The sequence below is a fragment of the Brachyistius frenatus genome, unplaced genomic scaffold (assembly GCF_029030835.1).
Source record: "Brachyistius frenatus isolate BFR_SWC_R1_liver_20210118 unplaced genomic scaffold, ASM2903083v1 Contig_56, whole genome shotgun sequence".
In the NCBI taxonomy this organism is placed as follows: Eukaryota; Metazoa; Chordata; class Actinopteri; family Embiotocidae; genus Brachyistius; species Brachyistius frenatus.
In genome coordinates this window covers 2071278-2097500 of record NW_027210655.1, presented here as the reverse complement: position 1 = coordinate 2097500, position 26223 = coordinate 2071278, and the positions used below count along the sequence as shown (strand labels likewise).

Genomic DNA, 26223 nt, shown 5'->3' with positions numbered 1-26223 from the left:
GGACGTGGCCCTGGTCAACATGGCCAACATCCTGCACCGCGCCCACTTCTCGGCAGACGCTGCGATTCTCGCCCACGCCGCCCTCGACCTCACCTCGGACCTCTTCACCAGCCACTACACCTTGGGCAACATTTACGCCGTAAGTTGACGAGCGACCTTTGCGCCGCCGTAAAACGTTGTGCCTTCAAACCGCACGCTCAGCACAGAGTCGGCCGGCCAGCGTTCCACCGCAGCCGTCGTTTCCTCAATCGGGTCCGTCACTTACGTAAGCTCGCAAACAAAGCTGAATACTTTACAATGAACTCTACTGTCGATAGATATAGTGGCACAGCAATGTGCATTGGGCACCTTTCATTTCCCTTTTTTTTTTTTTTTTTTTTGGTGCCCATTTGTCTTTAACTACAAAAGTGTTTGTCATCTTAAATAAGAAACAGGAAGTTACAATTTTCTTTACAGTTTCTTTCTTTTTTTTTATATATATTTCTGGTCATTTTTCCCCTACAACTTCTTTTATACTGCTGTATCTACTGTTGAGACAGCAGCTCACAATAGGATCATGTGCGCCTACCGTGATGGCAAATGTATTGATAAGGATTTTTACTTCATGGAGACAGAATTCAGTTGTTAGCGATCTTTTTTTTTTTTTTTTAATTTACTGGTCAGTATTTACAGAAAACACTTTTTTTAGGAGTATAAACCAGGATTCCCACGAGTCAGGGAATATCAGCTCATTTTTTTTTTTTTTAAACTCCTCGGTTTTTGGGCCAATTCATGGATTATCAGGGAATTTTGTTTGCATGTTTAAATTTGATTTACCATTTATCGAAATTGTAATAATTCCCACGTATGCGGCTCCAAAGTTAGTCAGCCAGTTGTTGTCGGTGGGTATTTTTTTTTTGCCGGCGTTAGTCGTCACCGACAGAGATTGAATATGTCGTTTTATTAGGTTGCGAGCTAATTCCTGTTATTGTTAGATCGATTATTTGCCTTTGCGACCGGTATTTAGAAATGTATTTCGTTTCTTTCAATATCTGCCCAACGCGTCAGCGTGTCTGTGACAGGAACGTGTCTCTTTCTTATCTGCTCGGCACAACGGCCGCCTGTTTTTTTTTTTGTTGTTTTTTTTTCCGTCCGTTACTCATTAGGTGATGGAATTTCGACCCTGATAAACGCGCAGTTTATCGCCAAACTGGACCCACGCAACAATGTGCAGGGACACTCTATTAAAGTATTTGACCAAACTCGTCTTTATGGAACACTTCTGTTCGCGTCCGCAGAGCTTTTATCCCGCCGCGTCGTACTCCGCGCCTATTTTTAGCCCGTCCGTTTCTTTCGTTGTTGTCCCAGCGTGATTTTTGTTTTCGACATAAAACAAACGAGAGTTAGACCTCTGCTACATCCGTGGTCTTTTTTTTTTTTTTTTTTTACCCCCCTCTTTCTCTCCTCTTCTTCTGCCGTCCGACCAGATGCTCGGGGAATACAACCACTCGGTGCTGTGCTACGAGCAGGCGCTGCAGGCCCAGCCGGGCTTCGAGCAGGCCCTGAGGAGGAAACACGCTGTGCTCTGTCAGCAGAAACTGGAGCAGCGCCTGGAAGCCCAGCACAGGTAGGCAAGCGCGAGTACACGCGCTCAAAAACGATGATAATGAGACATTTTCAAAGATAGAATAAACTACTAGCTTACTAATATACCGTTTAATGTGAGGTTAGTGTTTCTTAAAAAAAAATTTTTTTAAAAAGGCATCCTAATCTTTTTTTAGGCCTGAAAGCTGAAGCCTCTGCCTCCCATTCTACTTTTTGAAACTCTTTTCTCTTTGCTATTTCCTGATTAGAATTTGAGAGTACCTGGGACTGTCCACTATATTTCTGTTTTAAACAATGATTGGTTGGTTTAGGATTTCAGGGAAACTTCCTGTAGCCTTCCAGAGAAATGCAGTATCATTTAACACACGGACCCGTGAGGCACTCTTGAGTCTTTAACCAAAAGAAAAGTTCCCACAGCGGACACAGCATCAGCGGTTTTTTTTGTTGTTGTTGTTGTTTTGCTCATGCATGCAGAGTGGATTTTTTTTTGTTTGCAGATATAACCCCGTTCTGCATTTCTACCAACTGTCCCTCCTCATCTTCCTCATATTTTTAGATCTCTGCAGCGGACACTGAATGAGCTGAAGGAGTACCAGAAGCAGCACGACCACTACCTTCGCCAGCAGGAGGCGCTGGACAAACACAAGCTGCTGCAGGAAGAGCAAATCCTGCGCAACATTATCCACGAAACCCAGATGGCCAAAGAAGCCCAACTTGGTGCGGTGCCATGCGCAGTAACTAGACCGGGGCGCCGCAGTACTGACAACAATGATCATGTGGTGAACACATAGTAGTGTAATCCTTACATATTACCTACTACTTGTTTTTGGATTGCCGAATACCACATATTACATTATTAACTGAAGAAAAGCTGATCAAGCAGAAGTAGCAACGTGACGTAGAGATAAATGTCTTTGCGTGGAACTCACGAGTAGGAAAGTTTTCAATGCAAGTTGTTTAAAAGAAGTGCCGTCGCATTTATCTAGCGCTGATCTTTCAGGCGTATTACATGCACGTGGCGTTATCCTGCAGCGTAGAGTCGTGTGTGTGTGTGTTTTCATGTGTGTGTGTGTGTGTTCGTGTGTGTTTCAGGGAACCATCAGATGTGTCGTCTGGGTCAGCAGCAGCGCAGCCTCTACTGCCCCTTCGACCTGCCCGTGCGCTATCACCGCGGCGATCTGTTTGAACACGTCCACTATGTCCAAGTGAGTCTTTGCTGTTTCACAGTGCAGGAAACACTGTCGATTACAAGTTTGGACACACGCACACACGCACACTCATCGAAGTTTTTGTTAGTTTGTTTTTGTTTATTTTGTCTGTTTTTACATTATTGATCAATCCCGAAAACTTTAAAAACTGTGAAGTAACGCAAATTATTTTTTTTTACAAAGAGAGAAAGAAGTGTTTTCATATTTTCGACTTCTTAAAGCCCGCTGGCCCCGTGAGTTTTTAAAAGGCAGCCGTCAGGTGCAGCTCAAAGAATAACACGACGGCTGTGCACACGTACGTCGTTATAATGCTGACAGGTTGAGCAGTGGTGACGGCAGCCTGCTAACATTATGAACAGCACCCGGCTCGTGTCGTATTGTTCTCTCGCCATAAAAATATATATATATATATTTTTTTTTTTAAACTCGGCATTTTGAGTCACTACTGAAGAAGAATCTTGCAATTTCTGCTTTTTCTGCTTCTTGTCTTTGTTCGCAGTTTGGAGAGGAGGTGTCGGTGGCGTCCAGCGTCGCACTGGTGTCGGAGAGAAACTCCAACCAGACGGCCGCCAGCCCTCAGCTCCACCCCTCCGTGTCCGGGGACCAGGACCCTGCTGCTGCCCTCTGGGGCCGCCATCAGGATTACACACAGGCAAGACCGATTCATTCATTTACCGGTCGAATCGGTGCCTGTGGACGACCGTGGAGTTGACGCCAAAAGAATGAATGAAACTTTTGCGATGCCAATGCACTCAATGCAGTTGTAGTGTAAAGAACTTGATGGATCAGATCTGGTTTTACACATAAACGCTGAAGAAATAACATTGAATTGCTTAATTAGGCATCGCATTTAAAAAAAAAAATCTGTAAGGACTGATTAGTACGTCTAAAATTGCTCCGTGCCTCGATAACCTAGTTTAGTCTTCGGTATTGTTTTGGACGACGACAGTTGACCGTAAGTGCGTTTTTGCTTCAGGACATCCAGAGGACGTTGTGGCCTCAGAGGACCGACTGTGCCCACGAGTACCCGAGTCTTCCCCCGGCTCACCTGCTGCCGACCTACCACCTGCCGCCTGAAACGCATGGCCTCAGGTCCGTACACACTTCTCGATGGGCGTCGGTACATGGTAGCAACGTCGCTGCCATGCGCACGTCTTTGACTTTCCTACGAATGATCCTTGAAACTGCAGCATTTGAAATGTAAAAAAAAAAAAAAAAAAATACAGTCCGCTTGTGTTCGTAGAGCCCTACGTCAAAACTTACCGCACGTATACGTGACTTGTGTCTAATCGTGTTTATTCAGCCCGGTGGCGTCTCTCCTGTACGGGAGCAGCAGTCCTTCTCAGACGGCAGCGGTGCCGGACTGCGGTCCCGTCCCCCAGCCGTACGCGGCCCTCCTGCCCGCCTCGTTGGACTGGCCCCTGGAAGAAAAGGAGCTGCCGGATCCCTTCGCCTCCGAGGTATCTCGTCCCTCTCCGTGGTTACATTACACGAGCAGCGTGTTTCCTACTGTGGACTCGGTCTGTGTGCGCGAGTGGTTCTTTTTTTTTTTTCTTTCTGCGCAGAAGAATAACCAGTCGTGAATATTAATGCGCGTGTTTACAGATACTAAAGTTACGCAGTGGAGGATGGACACTGGAGCAAATTGGCTACAGGATATCTCAAGCTATGAAACAGGTAAGAGTGGCACGTGGCGTGTTTTTTTTTTTTGTCTTTTGAATTTGAATTGACCCCTTAATGCTGTCAAACTTTAACTTAAGTTTGTTTGGTTCATAAAAAGTCTCCATCACATCTCAGATTTGATTATGAATCGCTGCGGCTGCTCCAAAACGCTCCGACCGTCTGAAGTCGTCCTCCTTCAGCGTTAACAGAAGCCCTGTTTGTTTTGTACGTACAGGCCACGCTACCCCGCTGGCAGATCCACAGCGAGGCGGCTCTGTTCTGGCGGGCCAAAGGCAACGGCAGCCGCGCCCTGCGGTGCCTGCGCCAGGCGTTGAGCTCGACTCCGCCCTCCCACCGCCACCTGCCGCTCACCAACGCCGCCAACCTGTTGCTCCACCACGGCTTGACCACCCACGCGCACACGCTGCTGGAGCACGCGCTGGCGCTCAACGCGTCGGAGGTAAAGGCACCTTTCGTTAGATAACCTGCCGGGTTTGATTATTGCTGTGAAAGTGCGGAACACGATTAGCTGCGCTCGACACGTCTTTGGCCGCGTCAGGTGCGTGACAAAAAAAAAAAAAAAAAAACGAGATCCTTCGTACAGCCAGTCACAAAAATCGAATAAGACCAGTGCAGTCAACACACTCTTCTAATGCCCTCGCTGTGTATGTCGGTAGAGAATAGAGTGAGTTATATACCTTAATACCCTTAATATGCCCTTAATACCAGACGAGCAGCGTTTGAATAACATTTCATGCGCATAATTTTGCCGACACAGCGCTTTTTTTTTGGGGGGGGGGGGGGGGTTTCATGGCCACACACGCTTTCCCAACTTGGGCAGTCCAGCAGCATCGTACCATGCCACGTCACAAAGCTCTCGTCGTCGGTCAAGGTGACTCCGGGAACACATAAATTTAGTCGTCTGCTTATTTGGACCGGGGAAGAAAGTACCTTTTTACAAATGTTGCGTCCTTCCAAGGAGGTGTGCAGGATCTGCTCGACGCTATCGAGTCAGCGTGGAGAAAAATCGGTGTTTTTTGTTGTTGTTGTTGTTGTTAAGACACGGCCCCGAATAAAACAGGGACTCGTTGAGGTATGAAAAAAAAAAAAAAAAAGGTTTGCATTGCAATACTGATAACGTACCAATCTAGAAATCACAGGTAGAATAAAACCTGTATGTAATCACTAGGTAATACTAATATATGACCTCCCACCCCCTCCCGCCCCCTACCCCGCATTCAGCCCCACACCCTGCTCAGCCTGGTGAGCGTGCAGTTGGCCCAGGGCAATGTGACCGGTGCTCTGGCCTTGTTCCGCCACATCCTGGTGACGGCCCTCTCCTCCTCCTCCTCCTCCTCGTCGTTCGCCGGCTGCGAACAATGCCGCGCCAGCCTCCCTCTGCTGCGCTGCCTCCAGTTCTACCCGTTCCTTTACAACCTGTCCCACCGACAGCTCTGCTCTCGTGAGTAACTCCGAAACACACAGAGTCTGTACGTGCGTTTGTTGGTAGCTATTTATTTACTTATTTTTCCTGGATTTGTACGACTTTTTAAGGCTTATTCACGTAGAACATCAGGAGGGAGCGAGAAGAAATCTTAAGAGATCCGGTGGCCGTTGTGAATTACAGAAATCAAGTGGTGTTTATTTTTATTTTTATTTATTTTTTTAAGGAGAGCTTTGCGTATTAAAAAACAATATATATCGTGTTTTTTAAAGGTCTAAAAGGTGTAAAATTGTACCGTTTTGAAGCTGCAGGGGAACCTGAAGAATTTGTAGCTTCATTATTTGTAATTTCTCCCTTATTGAACAAATATATTAAGACAGCGATAGTGAGCATTTTCCCCCTGTGTGTCAAACAGATTGACAAAACCAGAGAACTAATACTTGTCATATTTCTCCCATGATGCCGTTCACGTGTAACCTGCTTCTTGTTCTGAGTGTTAACGACTTTGATGATTTCATTGTTAATCACAACGCACTAAAAATGCAACTACTTGAACAGAACGCCCTTTTGCCTAAAACGTCACTAAACATCCCTCACAGTGTTCAATAAAGGAATGTCGGTGCTGCTCTGCAAATGCAAAGGCATTCATTCAAAACTGGGAGCTCTAAATTATGACTCTTTTATTTTAAAAAGTCACTTATAAAGCAAATTCATCAAAGTTTGTTTCTGTTTTGGCTATTTAAAACTGCAAATTAACCGCGGGCTAAAAAAAAAAAGCACTCTGAGCCTTAAACCCAGAAAACCTCCCTCGTTGTCCCTTAAAGCAGCAGGAGTTGATGTGTGTGTGTGTGTGTGTGTGTGTGTGTGTGTGTGTGTGTGTGTGTGTGGGGACAAGTTGTATGTTGTGTTTCTGATGGGAACAGAAACCTTTCCTTTCCCTTTTATTTATATCAGTGGGAGTGAAGAGAAAAGTGCTTTGAAGTGGAGAAAGTTGGCCACTCAATAATTTAAGCTGCAGAAAATAGCTGATGCCAAATTTAGAAGGGACTATATTTTACTCTCTAAAGCTAAATATTGCTCCCATAAAGCACACCTGAGTACGAGGTCACACAAGCACGCAAACACACACACACACACACACACACACACACACACACACACACACACACACACACACAGTTGAAGTTAGGACAGAGGGTGAAATATACTCAAATAGATAAACAAACTTTTTATCATATGCGGTTTTGTGACGGCCGCAGTTTCTACAAACACATTTCTAATCATGTCAGAAGTATTGCTAATATCAAACAGAGAAGGTGCCGTGTTGCGATTGTGGGAATCGGGAGTACTGATCTAAAAAAAAAAACAACTGCAAAAAAAAACAACCAACAACCTACCAGTGCAACTAAGAGAGCCGTAACGGGGCTGCAAACAATAGCGTAACATTTCCAACATGAAAGAAAGTTTCGAGCTATAGAAGCTTTGAGGACTGATTTGTTTGTTCCATAAAAACAAACGCACGGTTGTCGTGTCTGAAAACACGAAATGCAATACCGCGTGTCCTCGAGGGAATCGTTTCCGCAGAGCCGCCGCGAAATCTGTTCTGCCGTTATACTATGACACTATGACAGTATGTCTTATTATTTTGGATCGATCGTCAATGTCTAAACTTTCAGAGCAACTTATCTGCAACAACAGTATGACTGAAGGGATGAAAACATATTCCCAAAATGTACTAATGCACACAATGTACGTTGTAAAATGTAGAAACGCACTGTTTCAGAGCTCGTTTGACATGAATTGTTGTTGTTTTTTTTTATATTTGTTTTGTTTCATTTAAATTGGGTATACGAAGTAGCAATTTATTAAACGCTCCTGCTGCGTGACCATCGGGGTCGTGAGTTTTGGAGTAATAAGTGACCCTAAACTCGCGTTTGACGCAGCGGGTGCTGCCTGCCCGGCTGAGGAGGACCTCGGCATCCAGCTGGAGGAGTGGGAGGGCAGCGAGGAGAAGCTGGACGCGCCGGCCATCTCTGCCATGGAAGACAACCTGCTCTTCGAAAGTAAGACTTCGATTTGGTCATCGGGAACGGGCCGAGGAAAAGAGCCGTCTGCTCCGACAAATGCGTTCAGAAATGAACGCAGAGTTCGGTTTGCAGTCGGCGTATTTTCCTGCTCGTTGACTTGTGAGCCTCTGGTTGCCGGAGTTCAAATGTGCTTCATCCTCCCTTCAGAGGTCATCTTGGACAGCAACGGCTCAGGCGAAGCAGCCGGACACCAGCAGGCTCCTCCCTCCGCCGCGGGAACAGCAACCAAAATGACCACTTCCTTCGGAGAGGGGGGAGTGGAAAAGGAGGAGGAGTGGCAGCTGAAGGAGGACCTGATGGGAGCGTTCGAGGGCGCCCTGGACGTGGGAGGCAAACGAGGGGACCTGCGAGGGATCCGGGTGCTGAAGAACGACCGGGTCATGGGCGCCCGCGCCGGCAGCGGGCCCTGCTTCGGAAACTGCGAGGACGACGAGGGAGCGGAGTGGGTGAGCGCGGAAGCTCCAGCTTTTTCATTGCGCGCTGCCAGAGGCGCGTGTTGCTGAAACTGAAGGCTCTTTTCCGTTGCCGGCCTTCAGATCACCTTCCAGGTGAAGCGGGTCAGGAAGGCGAAGGCGGACGGGTCGGACGGCCTCGCCGTCTCCGACGACGGCCCGAACGGGGAGTCGCCGTCCGGAGGACACTCCGTCCTGGAGATCAGCGGTCCGACTATCCCGTCGCCGGGTCCCGCGGGTACGTTGACCCGCGTGTCGTTTATTTACAACGGCATTAACTTCAACAAAAAAAACAAAAAAAATAAACAACTGAGAGAGACGTCTTTGTGGGTTTTTGATGTTTTGTGGCAGGTCGCTGGAGAGACTACACGAGTCTCGGCTGGCCGGGGCCGGAGGAGTGCCAGCGGACACGGAGGGTGGACCTCACCACCGTAGCTAGCACGTGGTTGGCTGTTTCTGCCAAGAACATCGAGTAAGGCTTTCACTGTCCTGACTACGGTCTTCTTATATCTTCTAATCGAACAAATTAAAGGAACCTGAAAGACGATGTTTTTTTTTTTTTTTTTTTGTTTTTGTATCCATCCGCAAAGCTCGTGAGATATCTTAGCAACGCGGGGGGGGGGGGGGGGGGGTTTGGTTGTTTTTTATATTACAGCGTTACAGCGTATCGACATCCAAATTCAATGAAAACTTGAGCTTTTGGGTCTATTGTGTCTTAACTTTGTTTTTCCCTCCGCCGCCTTCTCCTCAGCATCACAGAGCACATAGACTTCGCCACTCCGCTCCAGGAGCCGGCGGCCGAACCTTTATGCAACGCCAACCTCGCCGCCAGCATGCACACCCTGGACCACCTGGCCGGGGTGGCCAACCGCGCCGCCATCCACTACACCGGAGAGAGCCAGCTGCGCGAGGTAGGCCGAGGCTGCAGATTTATAACGGGTCGACACGCAAACGGTCGGGAGCCTGAAAACTACGGGATTCCACTAAAAAAAAAAGGTTGCTTTATAGAAAGGTTGTCGTTATCTGTGTTGAAATATAAAAAAAATGAACAGAATGACATCAAAACTAATGTAAATTGGAGTTCACACATGTGCTTCCATCAAGCAAGGATTATATGAAACATCCCTGTTAAACTACGTCAAGAATTTTAGTTTCAAGAAGTTATAAAACTGGTTAAAAAAATTAAAAAAAAATCATCAGGTTAGAACCGAAAGAGCCGAAACAATCATGGCTGGTTTAATAAACGTGGAGCGGATAATTAATACTCGGGGTCGGAGGGAAATCATTGTTGTATTCTGTAGAAATAATTATATAATTGACAAGTCAGACAAAAAAAAAATCCGCCCCGCTTCTTAGCTGTCAGTCTCACTCGTGTCTCTTCTCGTGTCTCTTCTCGTGTCTCTTCTCGTGTCTCTTCTCGTGTCTCTACTCGTGTCTCTTCTCGTGTCTCTTCTCGTGTCTCTTGTTGTTCCGACCCAAAGGTCCTGCAGAACCTCGGCAAAGATAAGTTCTCCCCGCAGTCCTTTGAGCAGGTGGGCACACGCATCGCTAAAGTACTGGAGAAGGTAAGAACTCTCAGGTGGTCCAAGATTATTATTATTATTATTATTTGTATTATTTGTATTATTATTAATTAGATTCATGTTAAAGTAATTTAGTGTTTAGTCAGATTTGAATTTGACCCGAACGCCAAAAGTATAAACAAATGAAAATGTTGTGGAAAGTATATTTTTTTCTGCTTAAAGTCGAGATCATTTTTTGTTGTTGTTTTTACTTGCATTCCTTCCGTCAAGTCGTGTATCATGTTAACAGTAAACTACTATTTCAATAATAACACTTTTGTGCATGTTTATGTTTGAAGCGGTCTGATGACACTTCACATTGTGTACTATGTAAAAAAAAAAAAAAAAAAAAAAATACATTCAGTCTTCTAAACATTTGCTCATTCGGCATCTACGTCGACTTCTGTCGTCACAAAACTGAATCTGACAAAGACAAACGCTCCGCTGGGGAAACTCGCTGCGCTGCAACTTATTCACATCTGTCGGTTCAGTTTGTCTTGTCAGGTCTTGATAAATGAACTCTGAGAAGGTTTTCCTCACTCAGGAAAAAAAAAAAAAAAAAAAAGGCAGGAGGCCACATTCAGACTGGAATATGTCTCTGACAGGGTTTGTATTAGCCCGGCCAACTCTGATCTTACCGTCTGTCTCTAGTCTGTGTTTGGACTGAATTTTCTGAAATACAAAGATACAAAAAGCAAATTTTCTGTTTTTTTTTTGTTTGTTTTTTTCCCCTTATGTTAATGGTTTTAAAGGTTTATAAAAAAAAAAATCATTATTGAAAGAAAGTGTCACTGCTGTGCATAATTTATTGCCTGGAACATCCAGCTACTTCAACACCTCACTACAACACTAGTAACACTCTACATGCGTTTCATTTCATTTCATAGCACCTGACACTTTTCCATTCATCCCGAGCTGGATTTATTTATTTAATTGTATTTGTATTCTTTCTTATTGCGTGCGCCTTTTTGCGTTTCCGTGCCGCTGCGACGGCTGCATTTCCCCACCGTGGTGTTAATAAAGTCTCATTCTAAGTATTAAATACATTTTATCTGTACCTTTTTTTTTTTTTCCCTCTCTTCTCTAATCCCCTAAACTGCAGAATCAGACGTCCTGGGTGTTATCCAGCATGGCTGCACTGTACTGGAGGGTCAAAGGTCAAGGCAAGAGAGCCATCGACTGCTTGCGGCAGGCCCTCAACTACGCCCCCCATCACATGAAGGCAAGTTTCGACGTGAGCTGTTCACAAACAAGACAGCTGGCACGTGTTGTTTTAAACACGGAAACCCATCAATGTCGTCTTTTTTTTTTTTTTTTTTTTCTTCTCCCCCTCTTGAATTTTGAACCAGGACGTGCCGCTTATCAGCCTGGCCAACATCTTCCAGAACGCCCGCTTATGGGAGGACGCCCTCACCGTGGCTCGCATGGCGGTAGAAATCGCCCCGCACTTCGTCGTGAACCACTTCACCCTCGCCAACGTCTACATCGCCATGGTAACGACTACTCTTCCGCCGTCGTCCTGTTCCGTTTAGCCCGTGGTGGCGCGACCACCACCACCACCACCCCCCCCCCCCCCCCCCGCAGCTCCGCTCGCCGCGTTCGACCGGAGCTGCGGCAGAAAGTCGAGGCTTTTTATTTATTTTTATTTATTTTTTTCGTAAAGCGGCGATCCGAGAATAACGTTCCTCTCGCCCGACAGGAGGAGTTTGAGAAAGCGATGCGCTGGTACGAGTCGACCCTGAAGCTGCAGCCAGAGTTCGCTCCCGCCAAAGACCGACTGAGAACCATCCAGTGTTACCTGCTCACCAAGAGGGAACGACGTCAGCCCTGAGCCGCTCGGCCGGATCCGTCCCAGGGAGAAAAAAAAAACCCAGTGGCCGTGCACACACACACACACACACACACACACACACACGCACGCACGCACGCGCGCACGCCCGAACACCACAGATAACCTGAACTTGGTGAAACGGGAGGTTTCATATCCAGCTGAATCTGGGTGCTTTGTTCTTTTTTTCCTTCCAGGTCGAACTCCTCCTCCTCCTCCTCCTCCTCCTTCCTCCTCCACCCCCTCCCTCCCCCGCCTTCCTGAATTAGGTTTGAAATGACACCCGATATACAACTGTAGATAAACCCGCGCCACAACATTACAGTACCTGTAAAACCGCAGGACTGTTTTTTTTTGTTATCCCACGACCCAAGAAGTTACGACAGCCCAAACTTTTTTTTTTTTTTTTTTTTTTTTTTTTTGTTGGTTTGCTTGACTTGCAAAAAAAAAATAAAAAATGAAAGGAGGTTAAAAATCGAGCAATATTTGAATTTCAATCTGTGCTAATTGGAAGAAACGTTTGCATTCATAAAGACATTGTAGCATTTTAATAGGAGGAGGATCCGAAATACAGAAAATACAGGTATATTGTCCCATTAGTGACATACCGCCACTTGGAGGCGGTGCCATGTTTTAACGTAACTTAATTGGAAGTTTTAATTGAAAAGGATGTTATACAGTATTTGCTTAAGTCTCTCGCTGAGATGGTCAAGAATGTGCTTCTCAACTCGGAGGTTAAATGAGTCTCAATTGAACAGTATATGCCCTCTCTATTTCTGCTTCTTTAAAAAAAAAATAATAATAATAATAATGTATGGGAATTCTCCATTTTTGCACTTTTTTTCTGTATCATTCCTATTTATATGGGACCTAAAAGAAAAAAACGGTTTTATTTTCATTTTATTTTTGCACCGAGCTCATTTAAAAACAAAAGAGAGAGAAAATGAAATAAGCTGCTACATTTGCTTCTTAACTTATGGGAATCATCAGGCAGAAAAAGGATTCACCATCGACTATCTATTAAAAAAAAAAATTAAAAAATAACAAGGACTCTAAAGTGGAATCTGTATTAAATGTACAGTATTAAAGGCAGTGTGTGGATTTCAGCTCGTTTCTCTGCATCTTCTTCTTTGTCTCGTCGGGAAATGAAACGAAGTGTTTGAACTCCGAGTTTAAACTGAACTGTAGACGTCATAATATTTCATCATCAGTCCCTTAAAATCCACACAAAAAAAACAAAAACAAAAAGGCCAGAATTCTTTTTTAGAAACGAATATCACCAACGCGACTGCTTTTTTATTTTTATTTATTTTTTTCTCGGTACATATGTTCAAACTGGCCTACTGGTGGTGCTGTCTGTACTTTGTAAGGCTTGATTCCTTTCATCACCTACGGCAGCGCGTCCCCCTCCGATTTATAAACGGCCCACAAATGCATTTTATGTCCAGTTTATAGTAGATTTTGTTATTAAAAGAAGAAAATCATTCCGCGTTAAGTTTTTAACATGTTGACAGCGACGTGTTATTTAAAGCACAATCCGTGATTCAAGCATCCGATGCTGGAGCTCGGTTATTACACCGTTATATATCTTTTTTTTTTTTCAACGTGAGTGTAAACGTACGTAACAGTGCTGATTATAACCTTTTCAGATATGGTGATATCATCATTTTACGTGCGAGATCACGTTAAAGACTGAAGGGACGTTGGAGTGCGGTCGGGTGAAGAGTCGGTTTTATTACGTCGTCATCCAGGAGGGAAATATTAAAGCGGTAATTACAACTTTTCACCGAACACTTACTGACAAGGGAAGTGGAGCATATTTCTTTTATTATTTATTTTTTTTATTAATCATTAACTTCACTGGAAGAGTTACTGATAAAAAAAAAAAAGAAAAGAAAAAATGAACATCATCGAGTTAACGCGTCCAAATTGCTTGTTTTCGTCTGACGAGCAGTCAGAGGCCCAAAAACGTTGACTCGGCTCTCTCGGAAAACGATCAAATATTCGCATCTGGTGTCACTTCTGGTTTTAGAAAAGTATTTGAATGATGACTAATTATTCATTTAATGAACTAATCTATTAATAGATAAGTCAAGTGTTACTTTAGCTGCGGGGCTCTCAGGAAAATCGGGAAATTGCCATTTGTAACAGAGCCATAACGTATGTTTGTTCCAGAGGAGTGAATCCAGCCAATTGTAGCCGAAAGCAAATAAAAACGACTTTCATAAATATGCGCAGCTTGACCACCGTCGCCCTGAATTTGATGACCGGTGCGTACAGTACAGAACAAAACATGGCAGTGCAGAGACCGTTGGTCTGAGTCGGATGGTGCTGATGCAGCGCGGAGCGTCTTGAGAACAAAGATGGAACAGAGCGTTCATTCACACAAAGAGGTGCATCCACATCCTGTGTGTGAAACGGCACTTTCTCTCGCTCTCCTCTCTCTCTCTCTCTCTCTCTCTCTCTCTCTCTCTCTCTCTCTCTCGCTCCTCCCCCCCCCCTCCCCCTTTAAATTAGCCCATCTAAAAATGGCACCAGCACAGTGCAGCCTGCTATTTTTAGACTCCTGTAAAGGAACAAGATGGTTGCAGAGGAGAGCTTGTGTGTGTGTGTGTGTGTGTGTGTGTGCGCATAAATACCAACACAATACATGAGAGGGCAAAATCAAAAACAAAATCCGCAGCTCCACGTTTTTCCCGCCCTTTCGGTTCCTCCTGTGGACAACCGAGCTGCTGCACGGCTGATGGAGGTTATTCGTCGTCGGTCTATTCCTGCTCGAGCGAAAAAAGAAAAAAAAAAAAAAAAAACCCCCGTTGTTGCGCTCTTGTTTTGGAACGTTTCTAATGAATAATTGACTGGAGCGGTATTTTTTGGACCGGTCACCGTCTTGGGGGTGCTGGCGTATAAATAGCTCATGTGCAGCAAAGCGTGCATTGGATTTGTGTGTGTGTGTGTGGGGGGGGGGGGGGCGTTGGGCCCCGGGGAGTAGGAGCCCTGTTATGTAACAGGCATGTGAGTTGGCGCGCCGCGGCGCCGCTACGCGCGTGTGTGTGTGTGGCGCGCGTGTGTGTGTGTGTGTGTGTGTGTGTGTGACGCTCCGGTGCCATTGAGCGTTCTGCAGACCGATAGTAGACTCGCGGGGAGTCCTTTTGTCAAGTCTGCTGCGGCCGAGGCGGCTCATTTGGGCGCATCCGCCGCACGTGAACTCGCACGCGTTAGACGTTTGATCAAACGAAAACATTTTCCATCCCGCCTTGTCAGCATTTATTGCGCCGTCGCGGTCGAGCTGCGTCGGCACGACAGGCGCCGACGTTGCTCGGAAGAGCTGCTTGTCACGTGAGCGTGTGCCCACTAATCTGCGATAAAACATTTGTATCATTTGCATATTAAATCGCATTTTTACCGGTTGCAATTTCAGAATTGCAAATTCGAGACGTTCCACTCGCTGTTTAAAAAAAAAAAAAAAAAAAAAATCGTAGATTCTGCGAAGTCGTTCGAGGTTGGGGAACAACCGGAGCAAGTTGTCGGGACGTTTTCGCATTCTCGTTTGTTCTCCGATGCCGAACTTTTGAAGCCCACTTCCGCCTTGAAATTTGTTACCGCATCTCACAGTATGGAGTTATATTTGGCTCCCTCACTTGCTGAATATAGTACCGCCGAATGGATGTTGCTGCAAGATATTACATAATAATAGTGAAATTTCCTGCGCGGACATGAAAGGAGATGACTGTTTTAAAGGCGCAGAGACTTAAGAATGGGTGAAGATTTCAGAAAAACACCAGGGGAGAGAGCGCCGGTTTGTCTGCACGTTGATCCCGGACATTTGCGTGCGTCGTTGCATCGTAGAGTTGCCGCAGCAGAAAAATACCTGCGATGGGAAATACATTGTAACCAGATATTACGAATGCGATGGAAAATAACCAATGAAAGAAAGGCGGTACGAGTAGTTTTTACATTTAGGATCTTATTGTACGTGTGTAATATACTTTAATAAGTCTGCATATACTGTACAGTCGCCAGTAAAATATCGTCACAGCAGTTAATATGTGCAGAATAAAGGGATAGTCCACCGTTTTGGCTCAAATTCATCTGAGGGCTGCACTACGCAGTCATAGAGCACACATTATATTCTGTTTGTCTGTATGCATAAGGGATTTTTCTGGGTGTTTTTCTTTTTTTTTTTCAGTTCAGTATAATAAGAAGATATGGGCCTTGTGGGGACAATCATTTTCACTATTAACCGCAAAGTCCATTCTTCTTATCTACAGCGTGAGTCAGTGCGATTCTGTAGTTCATTAAGTTACTCTGCGACTCGGTTAGGCTGGCTAATGCAGGGCTGACTCGAATGCTTGTTTTCACTAACGCTTAATCTGCTGATGTTTTTTCTCATCTAATGAACAATTTAGTCTGTAAAGTTACCAAAAAAAAAATAGTGGGAAAGTGTTCGTTGCAGTTTGCCGGTCCGTATAAATAACAAAGAACAGCGGCAAATTGTCACGTTTGAGGAGCTTCGACGGGGGGAAACGTTGTGGATTTGCTTAACGCGGACTTGACTTCGATCGACACCGCCGTGAGCGGGTAGACGGGCAGAACCGGGCTAATAATGTCAACTTCTCACTCCCCGGTGGCGTCAACGGTTTCAACGTGGCTTCAGTACCATGGACAGCTCCTTAGCGTTTCCACCCCTCTTCTTTCTTCAGCTTGCAGACCTGCTCAGACAGACACAGCAAGCTTCCAGAGCAGCTTCAGGTTTACTTCAGCTCCAAAACTGTCCCCTCAACCTGCTGTTAAAATTGTGGATAATGTCCCTTTTTTTTTTTTGTAAATGTGTGCAGATTTGAGCAGATTGTGATCGTCGTCGCCGACACGGAACAAGTCACAAAAGTTTCAAATACCGGATCGAGACTTAACACATTTTTCTCAAGTCCCTGTCTTTCGGAAAAGAAATCTTTAAAAGCTTAAGACTAAATGAAGTTAAGTTTGATTTCTTACGTCTGTTCTTTCAGGATGACTCTTGACACATTTTTTTTTTGGGGGATTGGAGTCATGTAAATGGATTCCACACCTCGTGTCTGCGGCACTTCTCTGTTTCCTCTCTTCTCAGCAGTTTTCAGTTGGTTTCAGATCCTAATTTGGGTTCTGGATTTATTTATTTTGTTATCCGCGTTTTAATGCAAATTCACAGAAGGGAGTCTTCCTTTTGCGCGCGCGTGTTCCGCATCAACCACCCGACCTTGTTCTCAAACATCTAACCGTCCGTTATCGAGGCCCGATGCTCAAAGCTCCTCGTTCGGTGCCGTGATCCAGGTAAACTGGACAAACTGAACGCAGAGCTGCGGGTGGACACTGGATTTAGAAACCAAGGGACGCAACTCATCTGAAACTTGTGCCACATCATCAGCTGTTGGCCCCGGGGCGAGTCCGAGATGAGCATCTGCGAACACCGTGGCCGCTTTTCACCGGCACCTCTTTCAAATGTGCCAAGATTGCGCGGAACAAAGCCTGCGTGTTACAAGTTGGACCCGATCCGCCTTTTGACCGTCCGCTGTCTTCCATGAAGGACTTGTATCATTTCCACGAGAGGAAAAAAAAAAACGGAGCCGGGATGACTTTCTGCGAAATAAATAACCCTAAATTTGCTGAGTCTGCCCAGTTACCATCCAATTAACCTCTGATGTAATCACACGCATGAAGAATCAACACCGGTGGGCACGATGTGTGGTGTGTCGGGATTTTGAACAAAAAAAAAAACCCGGGCCTGATTGTGTGTTTTTTTTTTTTTTTTTTAAAGGTAATTCACATTTGCATGAATAAAAAACAAAAATGCAAATGTAAAAAAAAAAGAAAAAAAAAGGTGCAATTCTCGTTGAAAAAGAATCTTAACATGTTTAAAGACAGAAATGGGAAGCGGAGTTGAATCTGGTCTAAATGTAAATGCCATGAAAACCCTGCAGGTTGCAGCTTTAATGAATGAGACGGTCTCATTCTTAGAGAGACACGCTGGTAAAGACAACAAAACAACAACAACAACATCAGATCATTTTGAGGAGGATTGTTTTCCCTCTTTAGTTCTTCTGACATTCGTTGTATTTCATTTACTAAATCAGGTCCACCTCGCTCGTACCGCCTGGAAGCCCTTCTCGTGTTTACGTTTTTGCCACTCGGTACAGTAGTAAGGCTTACCTTGAGCAGAGAAACCCGCAGCGCCAAGCATGTTGAGTATGGGGAGTTAAAAATAGCATCATCGGTCGGCCGAGCGCCGCTCCGTTACTACGCGTTTCAGCATTCTGCCCTGTGCGAGGAGGGGGGGGGAGGGAGGAAGGAGGTGTGGTGTGTGTGTGTGTGTGGGGGGGGAGGGAGGGAGGGGGGGGGAGTCTGCAGGACGGAGACCGCGGCAGCCTCCCCGCCGCTCTCCAGCGCACCGAGGGCCACTCGCGGTCCCGCTGGAAGGCTTTATAAACCCCGACCTGGAGTCCTCTGAAGCGCGTTCGCAGCCCTCATGGCGTGACATAGGAGCTGATTTATGACGCAAAGCGTGAAAATATATATATATATATATATATATATATCTACCGTTTGGTGTGATGTTGACCAGCTGAGCTCACAGTTTACTCACCATCACATTCCCTTTGCTCCCAATGACATGAAAGGGTGGTTTCACGACAAACAATGGCCCTTCCAGTTTGGAGGAGGAAGGAGGAGGAGGAGGAGGAGGAGGAGGCTGCGCCTTTCCTCGGCCCGTCCTCTGCTAAGTTTACATTTCCAGATGGTGTTTTCATTGGACCTTCGATCATTTTCTATTTTTTTTTTTTTAGACACATTAGAGGCAACGCAGGCTCCTGCTTCCACCTTCAAAGTGGGAGATTCTCCACCTGACGTCAATGCCTGGTGACTGACGCAGCCCCGCTAAAGAAGGAAGTCTGTTAGATTTTTTTTTTTATGTATTTTTTTTTCCCATTTTTTTTTTTTTTTTTTTGGCGTTGAATGTAAAAACAGGCCGCGTTAAAAAAAATAATAAAAATAATAATAATAATAAATAATAATATCATGTTCCAGTGTAGATTTATAGCTTCGTGCGTGTATTTAAGACATATTTTTATATGGGCTCATTTGATTGGGTGGGGGGGGCGTCTGTGCGCGCGCATGCAAGCGAGGGGGCGTGAGGGGGGGGGAGGAGCGGGGCTCTCCGTGTTTTCAAATCATGAATTAATAAAAGCCCCCCCCCCCCCCAAAAAAAAAAAAAAAAAAAATTCTGCACACTTTTCATCATTCTGTTTAAATCCGGCCGAGCAGTCTCTTCCGCGGCATCGTTATTAGGGAAGATGCTGCTGGCGTGCACGCGCCTGTGCCGTGCAACAAACAAAAAAAAGAGAGAGAGAGAGAGAGAGAGAGAGGCGGGAACGCGCGCCGGTTCTCAAACGCCGCACGCTCGAAATTCCTCCAAGGAACCTCTGCGAGCTTTTCTTTTTTCATCACGCGCGAGCTAAAAATAGAAACGGGGTTGGATCGTGATCCAGAAATAGATAGGGGGCATCACTCCTATAAAAGGCACACCATTCAAGAGTACAGTGAAGAAGCGGAAAGCCGGAGCATATTTTATGGAGAAAAGAGCCTTTTTTTTTTTTATTATTTTTTTTTGGTTTGGCCCCTTTTTGATGCCACTTTTTCGTGTTTTTTTTTTTTTTTTTTTTTTTTTTTTTTTTTAACGGAGGCTCCGCTGCGGCGATGGTGAGTTGTACAAACCTTTTCTCCGGCTGCACCTGTTTCTCCTTTTTTTTTTTTTTTTTTTTTTTTTTATGTTGTCAGTGCTTTGCAATAAATGTATGATTTTTATTCCTACCGCTAAAAGGGCATCTGCAAATGGGTGACAGTTTGATTTTAAGGCGGGATGTGTGCAGAGGAGGAAGAAGAAGAAGAAGAAGAAGAAGAAAAAACGCGATGTCATGAGTGCTTTGTGTGGATTTCTGCTGTTTCTCGCAGCACGCTCGCTTGAAGGGACGTCAAAGCAGTGTGTGTTTTGCAGCTGCACGGGGATCACCCTCAGTTTAAATAATTTTTTTTTTTTTTTTTTTTTTAAAGGGTGGATGTGTGTTCTGTCGGTGTACATTATCCCCCATTACTTCGTGACATTAATCTCCAACCTGAGATTTTTTTCATTTTTTTTGCAGCGGACGGAGGATGGTTTTGGGAGTGAGTGGGGAGCTGTCCTCTTGTTGTGGTGCTGAACCGCTTGTGCTCTTTTTTTTTTTTTTTTTTGTACACGAAGCGCCCTTACAACACCCACTGTGGGCATTTCGGATAAGTTTAGTACACTAGATTGCAGTGCAAATCTCCACGATCGCGTCAGATTTGGGGGATTTTTTTTGGGGGGGGGGGGGGGGATTTTTTTTTTTTTTTTCCTGCCGACGCTGAAGGGCGAGCAGCTCGGCGGCTCTCCCTTCTTCTTTTTCTTTTCTCTCTCTCCCCCTTTTTTTTTTTTTTTTTTGTGCACGATGAGTCTCGAGTCGTGACTGCTAAAAGTGAGTAAGGCGCGTGCTGCGTCAGTGGCGTCTGGCTCTCGGTGCGCTCGAGACAGATGGGGAGGGGGGGGGGGGTGTGGGGAGGAATCGTGACCGGCTGGGAGACGCGTCCGCGAATGGAAGGCTGTGGACGGTCCAATGAAAACGAGGCGAGGGTGGGGCCCCTGCTTCGGCAGCTGAAGGTTTTGGGAAGCCAAATTAACCCTTTGCAAATAACGAAAACTTTATTATTAATGAAACAGGAAGGCGCCAGATTGTTTCCAACCAGCGGTTTCTTCTTCTTCTTCTTCTTCTTCTTCATCCTTAAAGGGACACACAAATGGGAAAAAAAAAACCACACATCAGATCACGATGTTCTGTCGCGTGTTTCCAACTGTTGTTGCTTTTTTTTTTTTTTTTGGTATTAGTGGATGTTGGGGAGGTGGGGGAGGTGGTGAGGAGGGGAGGGAGTGCAGTAATGAAACTGTCAGGTGCTTTAGCCTCCTCTATTATAGGTGCTCTTTTTTTTTATTTTTTATTTCCCCCCCCCCCCTTTCTCGTCGCTATTGGTAGACGACGACTCGTCCCGTCCAATGAGATCGCAGCCATCCCTTTTCGCTGCGCGTTAAAGTCTATAACGGCGACGAGATGCCGCCTCTCTTCATCGCCGCTCTTTTTAATAACAAGCCGGCGTGTTTGCTGCAAAAATCTGCGCCAGTTCAGTTTTGGTAAAGCTGCGCCTTCGGAGGATCATAAACCAAAACAAACCGGGGCGGAGGTGCAAAAACAAACAAACAAAAAAAAAAACACCCTCATGAGTTGTTTTTATTTTTTCTTTCTTTTATTATTATTATTTTTCTTCTTTTAAATCTGAAAGCATTTTGAGGATGAAGACCCCGAGGAGTCGTGGACCGGAGTGGATGTGGATTTAAGAGCCGGAGCAGCACTTTGTCCGTCACGAATCTTTTTGCGGTCTGGGCTTGCTGTGCATACGTGAATCTGGGAAGCCCTTACCCCAAAAAGCATTTGCGGAGGACATGAACGTCGTGCATGTTTTTTGGTGGGACTAAAAAAAAAAAGCACAAAATCCCACTGCTGACTGTCACTGTTGTAACACCTGAGGGGGGCTGGACAAAGTGTGACCCCCCCCTTCCCCCCCCCCTCCCATGTTCTCAGCTCGGTATGCACGAGCGGGTGATGTGACACGTTTAAACGGCTTGAAGTATTTATCGTGAAGCATCTCCAGCTGTGATGCTTCACGAAGTGATGCGGGGGGGGGGGGGGGGGAGAGAGAGAGAAAGGAAAACAACCACAATAAGGAGAGTTGTCGTGAACACAGGGCACCCATGTATTCCACAGTCCTCGGATTGTTTTGGTGTTTGTGATTTGTATTGTTTCCGTCGTGCTCTAAATAAACCCGTTTGAAAAGGGGACGGATGGATTTTTCACAACACAAAATGTAGTAACTGTTATTTACCAAAAAATGCTCCTTATTGATTATTCCGCATCACAATTACATCACCTTCACAATTTGACCTGAAGACACGCAGCAACTTCTTACCTGATGTATTCATAGGTAGTCTGTATGTGTATTTATTTTTTATTTTTTTTTAATGCGGTAATTTGCATTGTTTAAGGAAATATCTGACAGGTGTTCTTTCGCTGAAGGTTTTATTTCAGCAGCTGTTCTTGTCTTTCCGCTGACTAAACATCCGGGACGTAAACTGAAAATTGGACAGGCACGCGTAAGGGAGGAGGAATTGAATCATCTGTGTGGAATTCCTTTTGTACGCGAGTAAATCATCCACTCAAACCGTGTCTTTATTTCAACAATCGCAGATTTAAGAGACTTAAATCTGAAACCTTATATTCAGGAATCTGAGATTTCTGAATCTAAGACAAAGTATTGTGCTGGAAATCAAGCGACGAACCTAAAGAGCACTTAGTTTTACATTTAAACAATTTCCCTTTTAAACGCCTTTTTTTTTTCTCTCTCGATTTCCTGCTTTCGTGAGTCCGCGTATGTCGTGTTTGTTGCCTTGCGTATTTCTTGTCCCTTTACGCTGTGGACTGTTTTTTAGATCAGTTTCCCTTCTGACGCAGAAAAATGTTGTTTTTCTTCTGCTTTCTCGTATTGTTTTTACTTTTATTTTCTCTCTATGCTTTTTGAACTCGCGGGTCGTCCACGTCTCGCTGCACCTGGGAGACAGCAGCAGCGACCGAACCACAGCGAGGTCAGCGGCTGGAATCCACAGAGTGAGTGTGAACAACAGTGAAAGGGGAGTAAACGGTAGTTTTTCATTCATTGTATTCTGCTGGTAAACATGCAGCGTGACTGTGACACACCCACCTCCTCCACCACACACACACCCACCTCCTCCACCACACACACACCCACCTCCTCCACCACACACACACACACACACACGCGCGCTGCGTTCACGCTGCATCTTGTGTGTCACCATAAGATTCTGTTGTCTTTCCTCCTCCTCGTCTTTTCATCCTCTTTTCATTATTATTCATAATGATTCAGTCTGTGCAACCTTTCTTCTTCTTTTTTTTTTTTAAATTTGTTTTTATTCCTTTTACGCGATCGAACTGCAGTAGCCTCGACATCTGCAGTAAAACTTATGTTACGTATTTCTGCGGGCTGACAGTGAAATCGCAGCATTTAGACTTCCCACGAAAACAAGGAGAAAAGTGTCTCAACACGACGTCACGATGACTCCCAAACGTTCACGAAGCACTTGAACCGGCAGCTCTCCCACTCCGCCGTGTAAACGTCATCGCATCTCCAGAGTCTCCGGATCGCTGCGTATCGTGTTTTTGTTTTTGTTTGTTGATAATCTGACATTCACTTATAAGCAATTAAACCCCGCATTAATCTTAAACCTGGTGTTAGCTCGGGGGTATCCCGAGCTCCGACCCGTCTTCATGACCACGTAGTGAACCCTCCTCAGATGCAGGAGTGTTTTTAAGCCTTCGTCTCCCTGCAGTTTCCCCTCCAGGCCGTCTTTTTAAAAAAAAAAAAAAAAAAAAAAAAACAAACAAAAAATCAGCTTAACCTACTTGAAGGAGACGTAATAACAATTACACAAAAGTCAGAACACACATTCTGGTCAGGAGTCAGTGTGTGTCTCTGCTGTGTGAGGCGTCGGGTCGGTGACGTGGCAAAAAAGACAAGAGACGGTGAAAAGTTAGAGATTTTTTTTTACAGTGAAGGGTGAGTGGATTTAAAAAGTCTCCGAAAGAAATAGTCCTTTTTTTAAATTTTATTTTTTTTTATTTTTTAGACAAATTAAAGGAATACTAAAATTATATGTTGGAGAATGTACAAAGTTTAGATGGAGGGAGTGAAGACGCTGTCCATTATTCTTTTGACAGGTTGCACCGTGTCTCGTTGTGGGCGTATTTGTACTTGAACTGCATATCAGCAGATGATTCGGACAAAACACTCGAAATAAAGTTCAACGGAGAGATATTACATGGGAAATAGGTTTTTAAATATTGTACGATTATGCCAACTCCCAAGTTTTTTTTTTTCTTCGACTTTGTTATTTGCTGCTGGGACAATATTACCCCATTTAAATCTTTATCTTAAAGCTCAGACGTACTTTGCATGGACTCGGTGTGTTAATGCTGCAGACGGAGATGTGTGCGTATCCAGATATGAGGCAACGCAATCATCACAATTATCAGCAGGCCGTAATGAAAGAAAATATGCTCGCGTGTCTCCTCAGTGTAACTTTCTTTTTTTTTTTTTTTTTACAGCAGCCGACATTTTATATGCTTCCTTTCTTTTAGGTCGTAAGCGAATGTCAAACGGCACCAGCAGGCCACGTGCACGCGTTCTGCTCCCGCGTTAGGCAGACGTGTTTTTAATAAGTTTATCGAGCGTCATATAGACACCGGTCTATCCTGATGTTTGTAGTTTCCAGACGCTCACTGAGAAGCCCGACGCCGATTAAATGGAAATCTACAAACGAGGAAAGAATCAACTATCTTGAGCTGTAATAAATTGGATACACATTTACTGCCAGGCTCAAAAAACGATTTATTAATAGATGATACTTCTATGAATATGTCGTTTAGCTCCAAACTTCCAGTTTGCCACTAAATACCTGATTTGTGTTCTTTTCTTCAGTTCAACAAGCGATAACGCAAACAGAAGGGCACGTTGTGTGTATGTAGTCGTGTGAATGTGATTCCTTGTAGGTGTGTGTGTGTGTGTGTGTGTGTGTGTGTGAGTGTGTTGCTTTACACTTATATTCCCTCTCTTCACATGTTCTCTCTCGCCCTTCCATTTGTTTCAACTTAATTTTACATGTCAACTCATCCTGTCTTATTTTGTTTTTGCTGTTTAGATGTGTCAAATGTCTGTAGATGATTTTCAAAACTGGAATTCTCTGCGTAAACGCTCGATTCACCTCAGTTGCTCTCGTTATAAATTGATATCTACTTTACGGCATGCCCTTAACTGTGCGTGTTTTTCTTTTAGGAGATACTGCATGCTTTTATATATGAATGATGCTCTCAGCAGCTTTACGTTGTAATAAAATCAGTGTGAAATCTTATATCTCTATGAGTCCATATTGATTTTCCAAGTGTCATTTGAGTGGATAACACCACAGCATTTGGACTGCTGCGATTTAAAGAACTCATTGTGTATCTTTGTGATGTTTTGTCATAAAAAAAACAACCAGTGAAATAAATATTGATAAAAGCCTGAAAAAAAAATGATGTACTGTGGTTTGTGTGTGTGTGTGTGTCTAAGTTGAATCAGACAGATGTGAAGAATATACGCAATAACGTTTGTATTGTTGTAAAATCCCCAGAGTTTGTTAAGTTGATTATTTGAAACAGTTTCTATATCTTTCCGAGTGTGTGTGTTTGTGTGTGTGTGTGTGTGTGTGTGTGTTTTGTGCAAAAACAGACTGATTATTCTCAGTGTACAAAGATATAAATCGTCACAAATTCACATCTTTTTATCGAGAAGGTTCTTTCCCAAAAATCGCAAACAAAAACTATAACATCACCATAAGGAGCTGTCCATCAACATGTGGTGCTGAATTTCTGCTTCTTGTGCGCCACATTGTGTGTGATTAATGTCCACATATCATGAATGCCGATATATTCGCCGACAGTTTTTTTTTGTCACAAGTCAGAAGTCAACTATGTTTCCTGATCATTCATCAATGGAACAGTTTTACCTCTCGCTCTTCATCCAGCTCACTCACACGTGGACAGCTGGCCGTCTTACCTGCAGGCTCTTGCTGCTGACGATCAGCTGCCGGTCTGTTTACGTCCGAGATGGTGCTTTCATCGAAATTTCATTCAGGTTCCTTTGAAAGCTCAGAGCCAACAGTTTAGACTCCTGTTTACAATTGCTGCATTTCTATTTTTAGATTCAATGCTCTTATGTAACGCTCACACTCACATTATGGACCACTGCTGTCTGCTCCACTTGGCTGAATTGTGTACTCCCTATGTGTGTGTGTGTGTGTGTGTGTGTGTGTGTGTGTGTGTGTCTGTATACTAAGTTAGATTCAATTATGTCATATAGTTTATATGAATAAAAAAATAATAATAAAGAAAAGAAAAGAAAAAAAAAAACAATTCTATAATTCATGTAGTTGGGAAATCAAACAAACATCAAACACAAAATCCTGCATGCGGCTGTTATGTGGGGAGTTTTACTACTTAAACTTCCATCTGAGATCCTAAAAAACTTCCTACAAATATGAAATAATTCCGAGATATTTCCATCGTGAACTGGTCGACGGTGGCCGGAGTTTGTTTTGTCAGTGGATTTCTCACAATACCATATTTCCCGATGATCCCTAAACCATAAACCTTACCACATGAATCCCACAATTCATGCAGTATTTCCATTATAAC

General features: G+C 44.4%; 1 protein-coding gene across 2 annotated transcripts in view; it reads left to right on the top strand.

Moving 5' to 3' along the window:
- ttc17 (tetratricopeptide repeat domain 17) overlaps nucleotides 1–12179 on the top strand; it is a 15550-nt gene extending 3371 nt beyond the window's left edge. For both annotated transcript variants that reach the window (XM_069705421.1, XM_069705424.1), the window contains 19 exons: nucleotides 1–139; nucleotides 1467–1606; nucleotides 2141–2301; nucleotides 2677–2789; nucleotides 3292–3444; nucleotides 3769–3884; nucleotides 4096–4252; nucleotides 4398–4469; nucleotides 4690–4914; nucleotides 5697–5916; nucleotides 7842–7961; nucleotides 8133–8431; nucleotides 8522–8675; nucleotides 8789–8909; nucleotides 9189–9348; nucleotides 9919–10002; nucleotides 11102–11221; nucleotides 11349–11492; nucleotides 11699–12179. The exon at nucleotides 1–139 is cut by the window's left edge and continues 9 nt beyond it. In XM_069705421.1, the coding sequence (XP_069561522.1) occupies nucleotides 1–139; nucleotides 1467–1606; nucleotides 2141–2301; nucleotides 2677–2789; nucleotides 3292–3444; nucleotides 3769–3884; nucleotides 4096–4252; nucleotides 4398–4469; nucleotides 4690–4914; nucleotides 5697–5916; nucleotides 7842–7961; nucleotides 8133–8431; nucleotides 8522–8675; nucleotides 8789–8909; nucleotides 9189–9348; nucleotides 9919–10002; nucleotides 11102–11221; nucleotides 11349–11492; nucleotides 11699–11830 (2830 nt within the window). In that variant the 3' untranslated portion in view covers nucleotides 11831–12179. The remainder of the gene's footprint in view (nucleotides 140–1466; nucleotides 1607–2140; nucleotides 2302–2676; nucleotides 2790–3291; nucleotides 3445–3768; nucleotides 3885–4095; nucleotides 4253–4397; nucleotides 4470–4689; nucleotides 4915–5696; nucleotides 5917–7841; nucleotides 7962–8132; nucleotides 8432–8521; nucleotides 8676–8788; nucleotides 8910–9188; nucleotides 9349–9918; nucleotides 10003–11101; nucleotides 11222–11348; nucleotides 11493–11698) is intronic.
- Nucleotides 12180–26223: the final 14044 nt, after the last annotated feature.